This window comes from Trichoplax adhaerens, genomic scaffold, assembly GCF_000150275.1.
Source record: "Trichoplax adhaerens TRIADscaffold_9 genomic scaffold, whole genome shotgun sequence".
Classification (NCBI taxonomy): Eukaryota; Metazoa; Placozoa; class Uniplacotomia; order Trichoplacea; family Trichoplacidae; genus Trichoplax; species Trichoplax adhaerens.
The window spans coordinates 1335512-1357982 of NW_002060951.1; the positions used below are offsets into that span (position 1 = coordinate 1335512).

At 31.7% G+C, this 22471-nt stretch overlaps 2 protein-coding genes across 2 annotated transcripts; one reads left to right on the forward strand and one right to left on the reverse strand.

Moving 5' to 3' along the window:
- Positions 1-1448: 1448 nt before the first annotated feature.
- On the reverse strand, positions 1449-3686 carry TRIADDRAFT_58916 (uncharacterized protein; the record flags this gene model as incomplete). The annotated part of the gene is made up of 6 exons (XM_002115069.1): positions 1449-1538; positions 1647-1682; positions 1750-1806; positions 2529-2588; positions 2731-3099; positions 3678-3686. 6 exons carry the CDS (start codon positions 3684-3686, stop codon positions 1449-1451), a joined length of 621 nt encoding a protein of 206 aa, XP_002115105.1.
- A 5916-nt stretch (positions 3687-9602) lies between these two features.
- TRIADDRAFT_58917 (uncharacterized protein) lies at positions 9603-22132 on the forward strand (the record flags this gene model as incomplete). Its single annotated transcript, XM_002114886.1, has 25 exons — positions 9603-9965; positions 11280-11329; positions 11595-11682; positions 12034-12200; positions 12313-12470; positions 12572-13047; positions 13534-14629; positions 14770-14925; positions 15137-15430; positions 15856-15912; positions 16221-16277; positions 16403-16960; positions 17047-17279; positions 17390-17749; positions 18205-18317; positions 18421-18536; positions 18740-18785; positions 18941-18998; positions 19399-19569; positions 19851-20648; positions 20785-20880; positions 21142-21227; positions 21338-21407; positions 21725-21841; positions 21974-22132. 25 exons carry the CDS (start codon positions 9603-9605, stop codon positions 22130-22132), a joined length of 5943 nt encoding a protein of 1980 aa, XP_002114922.1.
- Between the last annotated feature and the right edge of the window lie 339 nt (positions 22133-22471).

Sequence of the window (22471 nt, forward strand, 5' to 3'; positions counted from 1 at the left end):
GTAACTTCACATAGACTATTTAAATTTGGTCGTTTAAGTATGCCTCGAATTATTGATTTTCAAAGGAAACTGAATTTACCTATTTATAGTTATTTTAGTATCAGCTACTGGCATTTCATTAGTCACAGTAAAAATTACAAATCCGTGCTACAATAAGTTCTAGAGTATACTAAGGTGGTGATCGATGCACTCGCTAGTTAACGCATCTAATTAAATTTCGGATGAGGGTTGTGGATTTTTTATGATATTAACAAGATACTTGAAAGACTTCCGACATAAATCAAGTTCAAATAAGATTTGTATATTATTAGTCCATTGCTGCCATCAATAAAGTCAGAATTAATTAGCTGTATACTAATGATCATGAATAAAATACTTGTTACTTTTGCTTTATTGCTTATAGTGATAAAAGCAGGTAGAATGTATGCTTCGATAGGTTCTAAAGTACATCAAGGTCAAAACAAACGTATTAATTGATTACCGTACCTGAGCATATTTAGGTTTAGAGTTACGGAAGTCATATATTTTGGAAGAGATTTGAAAAGACTTCCAACAGAACTACGTTTAAAAATTTTTGTATGTTATTTGCCTCAAAATAGATAGAAATACAGTATAACTTATGTGTAATATAAATGTATCATAGTATAGTAGGCATAGTCATCAAGGTAGTAAAACATCATTACTAGCCAACATTCATAATGCTCAGTAGAACATAATTACTAGCTATTCGCAGTGATCCTATATTGGAAATAGATTTCTACAATTGCAGTAAGATTATATATGTTATTCAGTATCTAAATCGCTTTGCATAGGTATTGAATCATGAGTATTTCTGTTATAAGGATTACAGGGAGAATTCGATTTCAAGAAATAATTATAACATCTCCACTCTGTTCTGTACAATAATGTGAGTAGCTGATCCTTACCAGGAAGATTACAACTAATAACGTTATTCCATCTGACGTAAGCGTATAATGATGATTGCGCTTTATTTGACAAACTCAACACCATTAATTAATCGCTTATCGCTTATAGTAGTACTGCATAAACAGAATCTATTTGAGACGCTTTCAAAAAGGAAATGATATACAAGCTGTAGTACGATCAAAATTTGGATATCATTCAGAAGTGTCTGATAACAGTTATTCAAAAATAGTTCTCTTTGAATATTATAAAACAGAATTTCCTTACGATGCTAAAAATTCAGCAACTGGATATTAATTTTTACAGGATCGTATTGAGTCAGAATTGCAAATAAGTACAATTAGTAGTTGTTGTATGGTAGGAAATATAAATAACATAGGCAAAATACAGACTCTAATAACGATATAGAATTAGTGGAAAATTGAACGTTGTTTTAAAAACACGTAGATGCCATCAAAAATAAATTACTGTAGCATATACTTTAAAATCTGCCTATTTGATAGATTGTGATATTGCAACAGAATTTAGCCTCTACGTTTTCGAATTGCTTCAATCTCTATTGGAGGTGTTTGAAGAATATTAGACTTGATCATAATAATAGTAACAGATATAAACTGATTAAAAGTAAGCAAAATCAAGAGAATACAGCAAGTTAACTTAAATTGTTCTGTTTTAGCTTTGAGAGTATAAATTAACCAGCCTAGTGATACTAGATTGCTAACCAATCCTACTGAGGTAGCAATTAAATAATTTATTATCTGAAAATATAAATACAGTAATCAGTTAGATTTACAATTATTTTCAGGTAGTAAGAGAAAAACTTACTAATTTTTCAGATGAATTTCTAGCTTGTTGACAACCAAATATAAAGGAAACGATAGCCTAAGAGGTAAAAAAATTAAGATTACAACGTATACGATTATATTTGCTCTATCTATTAAATAGAGATATAAGCAAGCTTTTACATCTATATTAATGTTATGTATAAAGTATCCAGAGTGCGTAGCTCGTGAATCGAATATCAATTTTGGAGTAGAAATGAAATTATCAATTTCTTGTAGAAAGTCAAATTTTTGTTAATTATACTGTGATTCAACTACTATTTTCAATCTCACCATGATTGCTGTTGGAACTGTAAGTTGCAATAACACAGGTGCAGTCGATACACTAGGGATAAACCACTGTACAATGATTATACAGCCACAGCAAAGTTGACCTAATCCACTAAAATAGCTCACTTTGGATAAAACGGTATTTTCGAGAAAGATCTTAGTTATATTCCTCCAACTGATCAAGTTTACTAAAGTAGGAATACGATCGCAGATAGAATTAATACAAAAAATGCTGAAACTTGTTATAGCAGAATCGAGGATCAGGAGGCTAAAAGAGTAGAATGTCCAAGTTGGAGTAATAACAGCGGTGTAGAAGATAAAAATACTGTTAATTAATCCACTAATGGCGATAATATAGGCGAAAAATTCAACGGCTACCGCCTACAAAATTGAATCCGTTTTATCAACTTAGTGGATCGATATGAAGGATATTCTACTAGATGATTGAAAGATAGAATAATCATGCTGTAATCAAATCAAGTGTGATCTTACCGTAAACGATAAATTACAGCTGCGCTGGCAGATTATCCCGATATTACCTAAAACTAACATCTATAAATGATCCAATTTATTACGGTTAGACTGTGATATGATAACATTATTGGAGCAATCATATTCACTTTCCCAGAATGATATTAATTAATATAATAAGAAATTGGAAACTACAGTAATGATCGTAACAGATGATTCTTACATTGGTACCAAGATAGGTATTGGATAGCTGCCTGCCAAAAATTAAATTTAAATAATAATGTATCAAACCGATACATCCTGCTATTAAACATTGCCTGCTAATCTTTCTAGTTATTAAGCAAGTATTGGTGACTTCTTCTTGTCCCACAGAATTTTGTAATTCCATCCAGTATTGGTAGCTGCTGTAGATGTTGGAAGAGATGATAATAACATCGATGATAGCCATGTAACTAATAGCTACTTTTTGATTAAATGTTAGACTCTGGGCCAGTGGCATTTCATAAAAAGCTGTTGACGAAGCCATTGAGGTAGACATTGCCATAGCGGTAGAAATAATAGTCATCAAGGAGAATGAAAAGCTGAATAACAACTACAAAATAAATAATATTGAAAAATAGAAGATCAGAATGATATTACCATTAAATGTTTCCATTCCTACGTCCAATTGATTGCTGTTAAGCAGCGAAATTGATATGCCAATATGCAATTACAACAGGAATGATTCAGAGTATGGTAGTTTAAGGTCTACCTATGGTCTAAAAGGCATCATTTATTTTCATGGACTTTAAGGGGTTAACACAGTTTATTATTTTAACTCTGTTTGAGCAATACAATCTTAATTGGTCTAATCCTATAACCAACAGTTGGTAAAAGTAGAAAGCATGAAAATATTGACACTACAAAAGATTTTGTTTTAATATCTTGAGTATTAATGTTAATGATATTTACTATTGCCTTTATTGAAGCATAAGGTAGTCGGGCAGATAACAACTGCAAGAGTAAAGCTATGAGCTTACTCTTATCTTGAATACTGCAATATCGCTTGCTTAAAGCTCAATGTCAGTCATATCATCTTCCACTAAGTTTAATTTAATGTTAAAGTGGATAACTTAAGTACAATGAACAGTATTATTGTTTGGAGCTCTAGTATAAAGGGAATCTTCTTACCAAAGTCATAATGAACTTATTATCTATCTCAATTGATATTATTGAGAATTTGGCGTTTATATTAGAAGTTGTGACATCAATTAGGACTGTAATATGACTCCTTAAAGCTTAAAATCAGCCATATCATCTTTCATAAGTATTTTTTGAGAATTGTGTAGAGGGAATTTGCTCATGAAAGTCAGCTGATGCTTATATTAGAAGTCTTAACATCAATCAACGTCATCAACAGAAGCTATTCCTATTCAGTAATACGGTCATTTTGGGCAGCATCCAGTACACTAAAAATCTCCAAGTTATTTCTATCTTGAAGGCCCTTTATGTTATTTCCTCTAAATGTTACGTCGGATAAAAGTACTCATCGTAGCTATTTCTTATTAGTGTAGATGGAAAGAGAGTAATCTATTAAGCGTATTAACTACGACAGTGCATTCATTCGAGTAGTCGTTTGGCGAGACCAAGTAGGCTAAAAACCTGAGGTTTTAAAGACCTTCTATGCTACATTTTAAAAGTTTATGCCATCCGAAATCGCCTATCACAAGTCTTGTTAATGTAATTAATTTTATCAAGACTTATATTCTACATCTTGAAGAACTATGATGCGCTGGTAATAGGCTTTACCATCGAAGCGATATTCTAGACGATGTTTTACAGAGGAGATTGGCACAGTAACACTATAAGCTTGTCAATATTTATTCTAGACCTTTTGCTTTTATACGATTATCATCAAGGTTAGTAAAATTAATTCCACTTCTCGTGAAATTATTTCCTTTTCTACTTTTTACTAATATGTTCAAAATGAATAAAAGCTAGTACAGTAAATATTGTATTCTTAATAATTAGGTGATGGATTCGACTCTGTTTTCTGTAGTACATAAATGAAAATAGTGGCCTGGATCAAATGGTTAACGTTTTTTCTATCCTGCTTGGCTCTTGAGGACATCGTTTAATGCCCATTATGGACATTATTCGAGCTAACTGCTAACCATATGTAATAGTTGAAGTGGTAAATCAGCAATTAGATATCTACACTTGTTATCAAGTAATAAATTAAAACATCGCTATCGGTGTAAGCAAGAGGATTGTAGGTTAGATTTGTTTAAAAGAAAATATTACAAATATCTCTGACTACCTTATTGCCAAATAGATTACTACGCAAATTACTAGCTAGAACGATACGTTGTGATTCGGCCATGTTGGATAGTAAAATCGCCAAACGTAACTGATCAGCATGTTAAGTAGGGCAATATGGACAGAATCCATTTGAAATTACACTCGATCTTTAATTCAAATTAATCAGAAAGTAATAACAAAATAATGACATACTACAACAACAGTTTAATGTTATTCAAGGCGCAACACCTTCACTTACCATACTTAGTCGACGACCACGGTAATAAATTACGGCTGTCGCAGTCGAGATGATCATCTAAAAGCACATACGAGTAATAGCAATTATTTCAGCGTATTAACTAATATTTATCGTCAGTAAAATGGATTTCCAAATGTTAGTTAGCATTGAATTCACAATTATTATTCGTTTATTTCGATGGATTAAAAGAAAGAACGAGAAAAAAGAAAACGAAATACCAACCGTGATAATACCGAGGCCATTGTGAGGCAAAGTTGCAGCTATACTACGATAAAGATCAATATCTTGATCGTATAATGTCAGCATCAAGAGGAGAATCATCATCTTTGCAAAACCTATCAGCCATTGAAATGTAATCATTAACGGACTTATATCGGTCATATTAGCTTTGTATCATGGTTCCCTATAGTCAATTAGCCCAATGTTACATTGCTGAAGTAAACAGCAGTTCGAATTATCTTGTTGTCTTGAATTAGCGACTAAACACTTTCGTAAGTTCTTTCAGCTTTAACCTAGTTAATTAAAATAAATGGATAGATTACATCAACAAACTTGGACCATTCTATCCATCCAGTTAAATACACTACTGTAAAAATGAACATAGTATTAGTTCAATTAGTACCAGTTTTTAACGGCTGTTATGGCCTTCTTTGTATGCTGCCTGTGATGTCTAATTTTTAAACAATACACTAATACAATTCTTTTAGGACAGCCATTTCTAAATGCTAAAGGACAAGAAAATACAGTGTAAACGCTCATTATTGTATATTGAATTTGCGTGTGTATTCCTCTACGTAGAACATAACAAATTGTCTACAGCTTATTATGTAACTTGAATAATAGCGTTCTATTGATATAAACTCCCTAGAGATCTCTGCTATGTGATTTTGGCAAAATTAAAGACTTTATCCTATCACATTAACCTACCATGAATATCGTCCATACGCTGAGTATAGTAAATTCTACGTGGAGACTTTGTAGCAAAACTAATCGGAATACAAAATCAAATTCATTCTTACGCCATGTCGAATCTCAGTCATGAACCTCCATCTCAGCTTATTTTATAGCTAGTTTAGATTATTTAAGATCCTAGTATAGCAACCACCTACGATATTAATAATAGTATATATACGTAGATTTGCTTACAGGATGATAGGAATAATGACGTCGTGGCATGTGTTTTGCATTACATCATCTAATTTTAAATAATTAATTCAAGTTTTATCTACTCACTAACATAGGATGGTTGATATATACATGGAAAGTTATATCATCTTCTAGAGCGAATGATTTATATGCTGTTAGATAGCTAATAGTATCAATACTTGCAATCTAGGCTCGACAGTTTATACACGCAGTACAAGCGAACGTAATTCAATATACTCCCTGTATTTTAATCGGTATTTGCTTCAAGAGGTTTATAGCATTACTACTAGTATAACATGGAATACCTGTTATTGTTTTTACTGTAGTTGATTTAGATTGTACTGTAACTCTAACATATTCTTAAATATAGATATTTACAATCCTATTCCACTATAGCTAAATATAACTTATCGGTATTTGTTTATTCAATGACAAGAGATTTGTGGTATTACTACTGGTATAAAATGGAGTACTTGTTACTTGTTTACTGTAGTGTATTTAGATTTTACTGCAACTCTAACATATAGTATACTTTCTTGCCTATAAGCATTTAATATCGTTCTTAAATAAAGAGATGTTTAAAATCTTATTCCATTATAGCCAAATATAGCTTATCGTGTTTAGCACTTAAAGTCTTCACTATTTACTACAATCATTTGCTATTACATAGTCTATTATGGTATATCTTGTATCTCTAATCCTACAATCTTGTTCTCTGTATGTATACCATCTTTAAAAGTATAAAATATCACCGATTTCTATCTCAGATTTCGTTAGTTGCAATAATCACAGCGTTAGTACTTTCCACGCTACTACACGATAGACTGCACGCTGCACTATAGTAACTACCACATGTACACAACTATACTCTATGATAAAGTATCCCTTTTCTACTAAAATCTTTACGTTGCTTACAGTATCTGCGTATTATAAGCTAAATTACCCAAAAATAAGATGACGGATTTAGCCAAGAGTATTAATGACACTTTCATGCTGTATTATAATCTCGAAAATTGACAGACATTGTCATTTTACTGTATAAACCTTACAATCAATGACTAATTAATATTTCATTTTTGCATCGCTAGTCGAAATTTTTATGTAAAAGGTAATCGTTCATAATGTTATAGACGATGATTTACTATGATATTCCTTGATAATGAAGATGGACAACGGCTCAGATTTACTGAATAGTATTTTATGTGAAATGTTAAAAATTCATAATTGATGATTAATATTCTTTTTTGCATTGCTAATTGAATCCATGTGTAAAAATAATTATTAATAGCACCATAGACGATAATTTAATATGATTCTTGTTGATTATAAAGATGGATAATGGCGTAAATTTAGAGGACATATACCAGGTAGGTAAAAATTTCGAGGTTTCAAGAGCTTTATTATAAGATTATTAGTCAATATACTATTCCCACAATGTTAACAGCCTTGGCAATAACATATGTATATGAACTATATACAAATAGCGTATAAGTCTTCACGATTGACTACTGATATTCATTTTTTACCTAGCTAATCAAATTTTTGTGTGAAAACAACCATTAAAAGTTATATAGACGATGATTTAATATGATTTTCATTGATTACAAAGACAGCTAATAGCTCTGATTTTGTAAGCATCAAAAAGATATTGATTTTAAAGTTTCTAGGACTTTACTATCGTACAGAACTGTCCTAAGTCTTGGACTACCAGAGGTTTTGAAGGAAAATCAATAATAATTGTAATTTGCGTACAGGTACTTATAATATTCAAGAATTAATTTCAATGATTCAAGAGATTTATTGTTATAACTCGTAGAATCTAGCGGGCACATTTGGCCAATGAGTACTAATTTACAGACGGTAAATATGGTGCGAATATCATTTTAAGGCAAAATTTAACTCTAAAAGAATAACTAACCGTAAACTATGGACTACTAGAAGAGAATTTAGATATGAATCTGTATATATGCAATAGATAGCAAGTTTTGTAGAAATAAATATAATATCATGATAAAGATAACTTAAATTTAAAGATTATAAGAATATTACTCTTATATGAAATTAGCCATCTGAAATCATGGATTACTGAAAGGTGGAAGATCTAGTCAGGAAATAATGACGATTTGTATGCAAGTTCTCGCATTGCCTAATTGCCCAATATCACTCTTACTGAATTTTAAGACATTATTGTATATTGAAATTTTAATAAATCACAGAGTTTTATTCCTGCTCCGAAATAATAATAACGATTTGTTCTCAAGTTCTTATGTTACTAGGCTGGCCTTACATTTACTGAATTTCAAAACTTTACCGGAGATAGAAATACCTACATAAATTATAAAGTCTTAACACGGATGAACCGAACAAGACCCCCAAAAATGTGGATAAGGATAGCCAATACGAGTAGACTAATAGAAAAGATCAGAACGGAAATAGGCCCACAAAGACCCATATACTCGTACACATAGTAAATACTGTCAGGAAGAAAATTTACGCATACCCTATAGGAATAAGCCGATTTCTTAATTAAAGGACTGTATAGTATATACAGTATTTGCATCAGTCCATCATCACCAGTGAATCTTTCTGCAGCTACTTATACCTAACCTCATCAAGATTTTCTTACCATTATTATTCATTCATGTTTATTCTATCAGACTTAAATAATGTGGTACAGTCATTGTTACTGCACATTGATTACATTCTTTATATCCTAATTAATTATTCGCGGGTAGTCCTTTTTATGGTCAGGAGAAATTGACTAATTATTAGCTTATTTCAGCTCTAAAATAATTTGCATGATAATAGCATCGGTAAGCTTGGGTGCCATAGTAACCGAGTCCATCACAAAACCTATACTAAAACAAGGAAATGGCTTCGGTCTATCATGTGTATACTCCGCTTCGATGACAAAAGGTAACAATTTATCATCTTACTGACATCACTGCAAGTTAATTACTATCCTTCTGCTTCGTCGTTGATAGTTTATAACAGCAATTTGCCCACTTTAAGCAGTTACTGGTAACGTTATGCAACTGATTTAAAGGAAAATTATTTTCAACTGTTGATAATCAAGCTATCGATATCATGACTGTGCTATGCAATGATTAAAAATTGATAGCAACAGGTTGTATATTTGCAAAGTAAACTTGGATGTCAATGGCAGTTATAAAACAAGGAAAAAAAGAAAGAAAGTAATCAAATCAAAGCTTCGTAACATCTGGTTCCTTAATCTCTATTTTATAGATTGATTTTGAATTTGTCCGCAATAGGCTACAATATTGAATTTCTAGTAAAAATCAGTTGTTAAACTGATATTTTATTCTTCTAAAGATGAAAGTGTGATTATGATTTCTTATTTAGCTATTGTAATATTCAGATAGGATTATTTTAACTCAATATTAATCGCTATGGCTTTACCTGCTATTATTGATCGTAAAGCTACCAATATTAACCCTTTGGATCACTTAAAAAAAGAACATAATTTTAAAAATCAAGAGAAAGAATTTCGATTACCAAAACTGAAGAATGATGCTAATCAACTGAAAGATTTACACCAAAATTTTCCCTATCAACTTTCTCGAAAACGCCAGTTAATTGAAGAGAACCAATCGTCCATCAGAAGGCCCGATGGCACGGTGGGAATTAATTCTAACTTTCGACCACCAGTCAAGAAACCATTTCATTTAAATCCGTTGACACGTTCAATAGAGAATGTATACGATCCTAAACAAGATGATGGGCAATTGCGTCCTTCTCATCATAAATTAAGTGTAAGTATAACTATTAATCCCTTCACTTCCTTAAAAAGATAATATATCACCATAATTATTTCAAGTCAGATCACATTGTATTTTCCCACTTAGCGAAATAAAGTACTTGATGGCATTCTATGGCTTGATATTTCACTACGTACAGTATAGCTACTGTACTAATAACAATAATATCACACACTTTATTTTCTTAATTTAGTAGAAATGTAAAACTTTTGATTCTCTCTGACCTAAAGTCCAGTAATAGTTGTACATGTGATTCTCGCTATGTTCATATCATGTTCACGCTTGAAAATCCCACAGATTAGATGGTTAACATTTCGCAATCCCATATTCTTGCACGCGTGTAGATAAACTATTCTATCCCACTCTCCTTCTACCTTTAAAACTGCCAACTTTACCCAATATGAAGAGTAATATATTATATTGTAATTATAGTTAGCACTATGAGAGAATTATTCCGATAACCATCTATTTTTGATTTATCAATTTTCTGGCTTCATCATTCCTAAGAGGAGACTTACGATGCTACTTAGTAGACTAAAGCATTTCAAGTATTTGCAAAATGATTGATTTCGCAAATTGCCGGTAACAACTCTACTCTCCTTCTACCTTAAAACTACTAACGTTATCTAATATTAAAGGAGTAATATATGTACTACATTGTAACCATAATTGGTGCTATAAGAAAATTATACTGATGACCATCTATTTTCGATTTATCCTTTTCTTATTTCATCATTTGTTAGCAGACGACTTATGATGCTGCTTAGTAGACTACAGAAAATAATATACCAGCACTACACATTTCAACTGCTTTGTCGTTGTTAAATAAGATTTCTAGTTACCTTATGATACTCTAGTACATTTACAGTACAGTGGCGGCAAATACTAAAGACTGCCGGGAGGTCAGAGATCTATTATTCTTCTTAACTGATCTTTAAAGTGATTGTGACTTTAGTAATAGCATTCATGTACAACTTAAATATGCTACTTCATTTAATCTTATTTTGATAGCTTAAATATTTTTGATCTTAACAGTATTAAAATATACGTCTAACGGCGTTGATCATTTATGACACTTATCGTACTTCATGCACTGATTAGACTTTAATTCTAGATCATTATAAGCGGTGTTCTATTTAAATATCTATTGGATAGAGTATCTCATTATGTATCGCATATTTATATCGTACAGTATATGCGAGTACGATATTTTTGCTATAATTTCTCTAGTAGTTATACAATTTTAAATTGAAGTTATTTCTTATCGTATTTTATAATTAAATCCTCGCTAAAATATTTTTCTTCTAGAAATCGGTCGATACTTTAAACCAATTGGAGGAAGAAAAGCATGCGGGAAAGTAAGGACTTTGACTTGTTTCTAAATAAAATTGTACTATAATAAGCTTTTATAGCAATCCAGACTTAGGATATATAATATGTACCATTTTGTTAGTTTTGCTAGTAAAAACTACGGTTTTTATCAATACTTTTATGATAGCTATCACATTGCATACTGTACTAAGAAATATTTTCGACAATATTTTGGACAAGATGTTCTACATACTTTGATTATTTATTTTTATTTTTAAATGAATAACAAAACTTTCTTCTTTTGTTACAAAGTGGTGGACATATTTATATTACCGAAGATGATTTAATATGGTTGCCGGATATTCCTGAAGTACCCGATACAATTCGACCGATGTTAGAGGTAAGTGTGTACATTATACTCATATATATTTTTAATTGTACAGAAACCACCTATTTCTTATTTATATTAGCATAGCAGTTACAATGTTGTTTCAGTATAATTACCAATAGACAGAATTAATATCTACAGTATACTGGAGATTGAATGAAGGACTAATTTCATGATTACTGTAATTTAAGTTCTGTTTTACGTAGATTCGGAATGATATCGCCGATATATCTTAGATGTATAATATTACGTTTACTCTTAGCATAAACATTGGAATTAAATAGCATCTGATATGAAATTCTAAAAGACAATATATTTAATCGATTATATCTAAAATAAATCTTATGTATATGGTATGTTCAGCAATTATATCATCCACCTACTGAGGATAAAAAGGTTCAGTACATGCCTATTGTTGCTCAGCCACCCATGGACAATAAATCCATCCACAATCACGAAAAACGAGAACCAAATAGGCCTATTGCATCTCTTTGTAAAGGGTGTATCCGATTAGAAACTCAAGAACTTCGGTAATTGAATGGTGATAGTGAATAAATTGCTTGAATGTGTATTTGAAATATCTTATAGAAGCTAAGTGCTATATTTTAATGATAAAATTCAATTGCTAAACATATACCTTAGGTTTCCAAGAGCTATTCGTACGGGAGGGGGTTATATTATATTTAACCAGCAATTGAGAGATATACTGTCCAATTTTAATCCTGATGATGAAGGTTCTATTCCACCACGACTGAGATTTGTTGAATTACCTGAAAGAGATTATAGTAAAATTTTACCCGGTAAGTAGCGAATACGGGCTCTGATTGCACGGAGCCACTATTAGGTAATCATGATATATCGTTTACACAATCGATATACTTATAATTTTGCTTCAATTTAGGATATTTATTAAAAGATCATGTACCTATCACACCTGTACATAAGAATTCAACTAGACCTGAATCGCCTAAGTGGACTCCACATAATCCACTGCCTTGGCCAGCACCAGTCTGGCCTAAAGTGAAAAAGAAACCAACTACCAAGTTTATTGATCAACGAATTAGTTTAGTAGCTGATAAAAGGATGAAAGAGAAAAAATTAAAAAAGGAAAAAAATAAAGATAAGGCTGTTGGTAAAATTTATTGCATACCATTAGTCAAGTTAGATCCTAAACTAAAGAAATCATTGAGAATTACTGATAGCCGTGGTAATCATATTAGCAATAATAAGTTCACGATTGTTCAAAGTATGGACGATATCAAAAACACGACAATAGCTCATTATACCAAGTTAGGGAATCAACATACTGGCAGTTTTGGATTACAAAGAAGCAAGCCTGCCATTAAAATCGATGTAATAACATCCCATGCTACGGAGGTAATTATAATATTAGGAGCCAATTAAATTATTGCAAACTATAGTATTTATTTTCCATGCAATATCTTAAAATTATTTTACAAGATAGCGATACGCAATAACTTCACGGATTTAAATTAGTGTTTTAGAGCCTTATTTCATAAAATTTTTTAATTCTTACCTTCTATCAGAGAGATATAATAGTATAGTATTTTATATTCACTTATTTAGAACTAAAATATATTTGCTCGAACATATAATAACAGAATAGATATACTAATATGCACAGTTTTTAATCATTCGATCTTTTGAAAGGCAATTGTTATAGTCAACTATAGTGCAGCTATTCGTAATTATAGCTTTTAATCTCTTCTATATTTATTTATAAGTTATTATCGGTAAAAGAATTCTAACCTTAAATTTTTAATATATTTTTAGCCAAATTTTACTATGATTAGGAGATCATGACAAACAGATTTAAATTATAATTAATTTAATGTAATCTAGGTTGGCTATATCCCAACTATAGTTCCACCTAATACAGTTCTCGATAACCCAGAAGATGAATATATTCCAGTTCCTGTTGAAGACTTTGATCATTTATCTATCTATAATGAGCCCGCCAAGTTAGAAGATAAAGCTGCTGAAGTTAAAAGGGAAATACTGGCTTCTAGGCTTGAACAATCTAATCTCGATGATGTCAATGATCTATCGCAAGAAGATAATTATAACAGCGATCATTCAAATAAAGATCATGCTTATTCGAGAAAACCACAGAAATCTATAACAATTAATACTACTTCGTCATCGGTACCATATAGTTTACCCCACGCCAATATCGATGTTATGAAAAGTGATGAAGAGGATAAAAATGAGACTACAGAGAATGTAGTTGCAGATATAGTTGATTCAAATGAAGAGAGTTACACTATCGTTAATCCCCAAGAAGAAGAAGAAGAAGAAATGTTAACAATGGAAGAAGATGATGGGCATGATGATGAGGTTATAGAAGGCCAGAAAGGCCATAAAATGATGAAAATTCGCAAGTTAAAGCAAAAAGGATTGGCATTACATGAGGATAGATCTAATGCTCATATTACCAATGTTCCGGCTTCAAATCAACATCCTGAATCCAACATGAAATCATCACTGTTGTTGGCAGAGAAAGAGGAAAATTCCGCTAGTATTGTAGTTGCACAACCGGCTGAAGATGCTCTAACTGCAACACCTACCAGTGAATTATGGTATCCTGACGAAGCTCGAGCACCAAGTGCAACGAATCTTGCTGGTCAGATCTATCGCTTAGATGATGGTAGTGTAACTCCTAATAGTGCACTGTCTATAGCAACTAATAGTAGAATGCAGCAGGTCTATTCCTCTACCGATGCTCATCCAAGTCAGTTAGGCGATCAAACAAATGATAATTTAGGTTTCATGATTGGTGGTAAACATATTACAACTCAACAAGCAAGAGAAGATATTTCTATCGGACAACAAGTAGAATTAACTAAGCAAAGTCACCATGAAGTTATGGACGAGCTAAAACGGGTTATTCTGCGAAAAAATAACCCTAATGAATTGAATAAACGTTCATTAAATCCATGTATGTATCCTACATTGTCTTGCCAGATTTCGCCTACCTGTATTCAATTTTGCGACAGTTGGATAAGCTTATGTAAAAGATTGCTAAATTAATTGAATGTGGTCTTAAAGTTTTAAAATTCTTTACCCTTACCATTATAGTAATGCAGGTTGGGCGAAGCCGAGCTAAATCACAAATCGCTGCTCCTAAATCAGTAGCAAAGGATGAAATTAAGAATATACCTAGCGATAAGTCTGATGATGACGATAACAATGATGACGAAAATATAACGAAATCGGTTAAAAATCCACCTCAAGGTTAGATAATAGAATTGACTACAAAATTATTTATTTATGATTACGAGTATCGCGACATATTTAATTGTCTAGTTTTTATTAAAAGCAATTTATTCAAAACGTATTTCTATTATAGTGCTATTATTTATTGCTCGAAGTTGTCACTTCAAGTCAATCTAAATTATTTGGCTTACCATATTAAAATTTGATTTATTTACATTACACAAACTAGAATCGAAAGATGTTGAAAACAGTAATGACGCACCAGCAGCATCTGGAGGATTTTTAGCTCCGCCAAGGCTCCAAATTGGAATTAAAACTGTTAATCCAGTAATTGTTGCTCAAAAAGTCGATGGGATTAAAATTGCTAAACCAACCTTTAGACAACGCAGTTATACTATTAATCCAAGTACTGATTCTGCAGAACATCGAAAAAGGAATGATGATACGGATACGCATAGTCTGTCTTCAACTCAAACTGGTAAAAACCAGAGTAAAGACGATGGACACGTCGAAGAAAATTCATGTAAGGAGATGCCTCTATCTTGCCAATAAACTCTAAATATTTTATTGAATAGTGATAGAAATCACTATGATACGAAGAAGGCCATAGATCGCAGAAATATCATCAATTTTATGCAATAATATACCGCTATTTTATGAATTTGAAACTTTTAATCCTATATGGTAGTGATGGTCTGTTGCTATAGAAAATAGACTATTGTAACTTTGATTACACTTTTTACAAAGTAGGCCTAGCTTGAGCAAGTATAGTTCCGAAAATAGTAAAGAAAATGTTTACAGGCTATTATTACTATCTTGCTATACTGTAAATTGATAGGTGTGATTCTATTTAGAAGTGATGGTAGAACAGGCATCGTATAATGAAAAATAAAATTATCAGTTAGTCTATATTTATTTGGTGAATAATTGGTTGTATTCCTATTTCAGTACCACTTGATCTAACAGGAGCTATTGGAGGGGGAGTTTACTTAACTTATAAGCCAGGTAACATTTAATTCATTAACAACTTTCATTATAATAAATTAGTTAAAATTTTCGATTAATGTTGTTTCTGACTGTAGAATTCATTCAACGGCCAGTATTGTTAAAACTGTAAATATTGATTTGATTAAACTATAATCAATGTTATACAGACCTCAAAATTAATTTAAATTATAATCGCGCTGTCGGTGAATCTAATTAGTAGCACTTGATAGCTGTGTTTATTTAACAAAGTTGGCGCTGGATAGCCAATAATAATAATAATCATTTATAGTTTTAACCACTAACTACATTGGCTTTTTGCATTTTAGTTAACAATAATGCTCTTCGAAGAGATGAATATGTAGCCGCGCTAGATAAACGACAAGGTATGATGGAATTAATCGATTATTTCACTAAATCGATTCAGAATAAGATATAGTATATAATAAGATGATCAGTTTATGCAAGCATACCGTAATTCAAATTTATTATTCATCGCTTCGTATTTTAGGCGTGGAAAGAAGAATTATGGAGAGACAGAAAAATCGTCGAATTAAGAGAACAATCAAACGAACGAATGAGAAGGGAGAAGAAGAAATAGTAGTAGTAGAAGAAGAAGTTGAAGTAGAAGAAGAAGAAGAAGAAGAATTTTTTGTTGATGAAGATGATCCTGTCTTGCGAGAAAATTCACCGACTGATGTTGATTTAACTGAAGAATTATTGCACGGAGAATATATAGACAATCCTGATCATAACCATGCTCATGAAACGGATGATTCTATGCTTAAATCAGATCAAGATGCTCTAGTTCATGACGAAAATAACTTGGAAGAAAGTCATTCAGCTAGTGATGGTCAATCGTTGCATATGGAAAAAGATACGAATAACCAAGGCCGCAGCATTTCAATCAAGAAACCCAATAAAATTATCCCCAAAAATGGCCCTTCAGAAAACCAAACTGTGAATAGGCCAGAAGCTCCGACCATGCAAAATGTACCAAAGATCGAAGCTCCTCAAACTCCTGAGCCAATCCCTGATGTTGAATTGATAGGAAAGTTGAGCACGACAAGTAAGTCATTACAGGATCTTACTATTATTATCTGCCGGAACATATCGACTACATTTATGGAGACTAACTTTTGTTTGGTTAATTAGATTCTTTAGCAAATGATACAACAACAGAAACGAAAGGATTATCATTAGGAGTATCTCCAATTTCAAGGCAAAATCCTCTATCAAGGGGAAAGAATAAAGTTCAAAATATCCGAAAACCTAACGCTGGAAGGTCTCTAAAAGAACCTCCATTAGTCCCATTAATCGATCCCTTATCTTTCAAAGTTAGTAGTTCCGAAGTTTTAACGGATGAAGATACGGACGATCTATTAGCAGTAAGTTGATGTTGATTTCTATATTTTATTACATATTAAGTGATCCGCTTGCTCTTGACTAACGAAATGAACTGATATAACTGCTAATCTATTTTTTTTTTGTAATGTAGGATAGCGACGATGATGAAGATAGAAATCCATTGGGTGAAGGCTTATATTCATTTACTGCCGCCCAGCTTGACGAGACTGTTGATATACAAGATACTGCTACTGCACCAGATTATAAGAAAGATGAAGATTTTGTTGGTAATCTCTTTCCATTCGATGCCGAAATATTTTTTCGTCGTGGAGGTGATTTATTCGAAAGTAAATGTAATTCACGCAATGAAAGTAGACAAGAAGGAGAAATAGACGAAACAGAAACTACGATTCCCGATGTTGATATATCAGACATACCTAAAGTGGCTATTGAAGCTCCTGATATGCCTGCTATAGCTCCACCACCAGTGCCAACATTCTCCGATGATAAGGTAGCTTTTCGAATACAGATCTTTCTTATTGTACTGATTACAATATCAAGATACTGTGCGCCTATCTCTGTTCATGTTTTCGGATATACGATACTTAATGGAGCGATTCTTGATCCTATTAATTTGCGTATATATAAGGAAAAGATCAAGTCGATTGATCTTCTTCATGCCAAAGCATGAATGATAAACATGCTTTTTTACCGTATAAAGTATAACAAGCATGACGTGTTCTAATTGCATTCGCAAGCCTATAACACTTACTTTCTTTTCGAATAATAAGAGGAACATATTCATCCAATTTTACAGTCTAGCATACAACCATCATGAAAAATTTGACAACTAATCGTTTTTAAACTCATATAATATGTATTCATCTCCTGTGTCGTAGCGAAGTAAGAGCATAAATATTATTTAAATCTGAAAGGATAACCATTATTTAATCATTTATTTTTTAGCCAAACATTGATAGATCAAAATGGTTAGGATTCCGACGTAAAGAAATTCAATCACAAGCACCTGAAAAGAAACAGTTAAAAAAGAAAAAGAAGAAAGTCATAATTAAAGCAAGGTAGAGTAATTGATTTTTCAAGAATATGTTGTAATACATTTTCTGGCTACCAAATTTATCGATCGAATAATTTCTTTTCTTATCAATTAATTAAATTCAATAGTTTTCAAAGAAATCGACAAAATCATACCCCAGATAGTGAAACAAATCAGTTAGGTTTGGATGATGATGAAGACGATTACTACGATAGATTTTACAGCCCTAAGATGATATCACCGAGTAAGCATCGCTCTATTTATAAATCTAATAGAGTCTCTGCTAGCCTCTTGCCCATCTATAATATCATGACTAAGTGATTGATATCGCAATTAATGAAATAGATTGTGCTTGATACACCATTAACTTGCAAAATAATACTTTAATGTACCTCTACTTTCTGAATCTCTGTAAATAATCAATATGATATCATCTTTTCACACTAGTTAACTTTGATGCTTTGGATTATTTGTCCAAATACTCGGTTCTAAGGTAAATAAGATTTTATAATGTCATGTCCAGTTGTTATTGTAATCGGTTCATCATAGCCTATATTAAAATTGGTTTATGCTGTGTACGCGTACTATTATATCATCATAATATTTTACCAATCGCAATTAACCTATTGTATCTATTCCTTTACACAGCAAAGATAAAATTATTCAGTACAGCAGTGTCTACAATAAAATTATTCAAGATGATAAGGTATGATATCTAAAGCAAGAATAGCGTAAAGCAAGAATAGCGTAAAGCAACGACTTTCATTTGAATCTATTTAAATTGTTTCTTAGGTCAGATATCTTTACTATCGAAGCAGATTTCAGTTTTATCTTTATCAAGAAAATTATATTATAAATTCAGTCTCCATCCCATTTAAAATTTAAATTTTACAGTTAATTTTCAACTCTATGACTTGGTTGCAGTTCTAACACTTAGTTTTACTCTAGAATTAAGTTATGATATTTTATACTTAATATTTTGACAAAATATTGCCGTTATCGTTATTGTAATTCTTTACCGGTATATTGTAAGTATACAACAACGCTTTATAAAACAATAGTCTGTTTATTAAATATATGGGTATGATTTTTTTAATGATGACAAGGAGGATCAAGGAGAGAAAATGAAAACTATAGAAGAACCTGAAGTAGAAGAAGACGATACTATGGAAAAAAATGGAAAAGTAGTTGATAATGATGAAGAGAAATCTTCTCCAGTCATCACTAGCTCACCTCAAAAATCACCAAAAAAAACAGTATCGGCAATGCCAACCAGGGTAAATAAATTAATATATTCATTGAGAGTTTTTATTTCTATATTAATTTAATAACAAATTAAGAAGTACCATATCAACTAGGGTAGATACATCAATGTATTCCTTGCTTCTTGAGAGTTTTATAAGTGCTTCGAATAATTTGATAATATTACTTTAATCATATTATTATTGTATGCCTAAAAGTATTATATTGTAACTAGAATTAGTAATGTTATAGCAGAATGTCAAATACGTCAATTATAATTCACAACCAAGACTGAAATATGATTGCAAATTTATAGCTACACTTAGGCCTTACCGGTAGTGAAATTCGTGGAATGACACCGGCACAATTATTAGATCGATTGGATCCTGAAGGAACCATGGCTGCTTTAAATCAACAGCCGCAATTAACTATTACAGGCCGTCATGCTGTAACCAAAGGTAGCTTACAAGAAAGGGAATTACTACTAGATAAACTACGACAAGTCATGTCGACAAATGTATCGCCAGCATCATCCAACGATAGCGATTTAAGCATTGGTGAAATTGAAGGCATGTTATCAGCTATACCAAGAACAGATTCAAAGTCTATCCAATTTCGTAATAATATGAAAGAAGTTCGAGATTTATTGCACAAGACAAGAGGTGATCTATCGGTACTTAATGATGCTGACTTTAAATCAGCGGCTAGCATTCTCAGTTCATCTGGCCGAGATCATCATTTATCGAATGTATCATCGTCTAATAAAGTCGATTCGACAACTACAACGCCATTAGCATCGAGAGGTGCAGGTGGTATGGCCATGGATGGCGAAAGTGCACATTTAAGATTACCAATTATCGAAGAGCCAGATGAAGCTGCCAGGCCAGATTTTTTGCAACATCGTAGTCAGCCTAATAGTGCATCAGATGGTCCGACTAAAATTTTGCGGCAACACTCCAATTATATCTCAGAATTTGACCAGAGAGAATCTTATCAACCAAGAAGGAGAGCAATGACCGAAACACGCCATGTTTCCACAGCAGGTAGCGCTGGTGGCAGAAAAGAAAGTAAATATCTTACATCACATTCGCGAGGGAGAGGACGCGATGGAAAGGTTTGCTAGACAACAAATGTTGTTTTCATCTATTAATGAATACTATCAACTACCTAGTACGGTATACCATCAATTCGTCGATTTTTGATAAAATTTAATTCTGTTATTATTGATTGCTTTTGCTTTTTTGGTATAGTTCCACAAATCATTGACATTAAAACAACTTGGTTCAGCTCTCAAGACTGTCAATCGAAATTTAATTTCAGAGAAAGAAATCGATTTTGTCAAACAGGTTTGCCATATAATTCAACATTCCTTCTAGTGAAATTAAAGAGTAGAATGTTGATATAAATCCTAATACTAGATTAAATACTAATAAATAATAACCTACAATTAGAACAATTCCCTTCATATAGTTCATTGATGACCATATAAATTTGCTTTAAAAATGGGTTTTGTCGACAACGAGTATTTAAAATACTGCAGTAGGAGATAATAGATCTAAAATAGAGTTAGTGAACATAAATTAATCAATTAATTTTAATCTTATTAGATCCTTGATCTACCTGGCCGGAAAAAGTTGAACTTTAAATTGTTCACCTTAGTAGCAGCATTGTCAGAGAAAGTTGTAGCTTTGGAGTAAGTCTATTTATCAACCAATATAGCTGTATTTCTGTCAGGAAATTTTCTGACTGCTGTAGCGATTTGTAATTACAATAAATTAATCTATGTTATTCTTGATCTATTAGTGGTGTTGTTAAAAATATGATTAACAAGCTAACCTTTGATGCCCTGGATGTCAAGCTACAAAAGTGCAAAGTGAGTATTAAAGGAGTGATGGAGATTAACGCTATTAGATTATGATTAGATAATAGGTCCAAAATTAAAAACCGGATAGTGTATTTGATGTATAAATAAGACTGCAAAGGCTTTGATATAGAGTAATAATTATAATTGAATTATCCTGTTTTCGTTTTAAAACATAGATGAAAATAATTTCTACCTTATCATGATCAAGTTAATTTAGCTCAGTGATTCAAGTAGCATGCAATTGACTTAAATAATTAAATTTATCAAGATTAGACTATTCTAAGTCAAATATTGTATATTAATTTTTAATCTATTTTTTGTTGTAGGAATTATTCTATTTACTGGACGAAGATAATTTTAATAGACCATCGGGTGTTGTTACTTTGGATAATCTAGCTATTGAGCTTGCTGCTGGTGGCTTATCCCATGATCAAGTCAGACTGGTAAAATTTTCAATATTCACTTAATTTTATTGACAGACGTCATCAATTTTTATTTAGCTAAGTTTTATAACAGTAATGTTAATTTATACTAATTAACTGATAGGATATAAATCGATTCTTTACTTCCATTAGGTTCGCAAACAATTTGATAAAAACAACGTTGGAACCGTTGAATTTATAGACTACTTAACCTATATTCCTTTATTTATGGAAATACATAGCCATATTATTAGTGAACCGCTTAAAGAAACACAAAAAACTCAAACTACTGTTCCACTAGAGAAAGTTTAATATATGTATATATTGATTACTAAATTTAAAATTCAATGGTTACTATAAGTTTTGGTAGAAGACTGGCTTGCATTAATTTAAAATCTAATATAAGACAGCCCTATTTCGACGCATCTCTATCAATATGAGATTCTAAAGGAACAAAAACTAGTATTATACCTTTAATCCGGATGTTATAAAGCTATTCTTTCTATCTATATACGTTTATAATCCAATAATTTGTTTGTAAGCAGTAAAGTGACAATTATTTTCTTCATATAAATTGTAATTTTTCCTAATCAGAGCTTTTAGCCCTATTAACTTATTATAATGATAGTAAACCATTATGAAACTATTTAA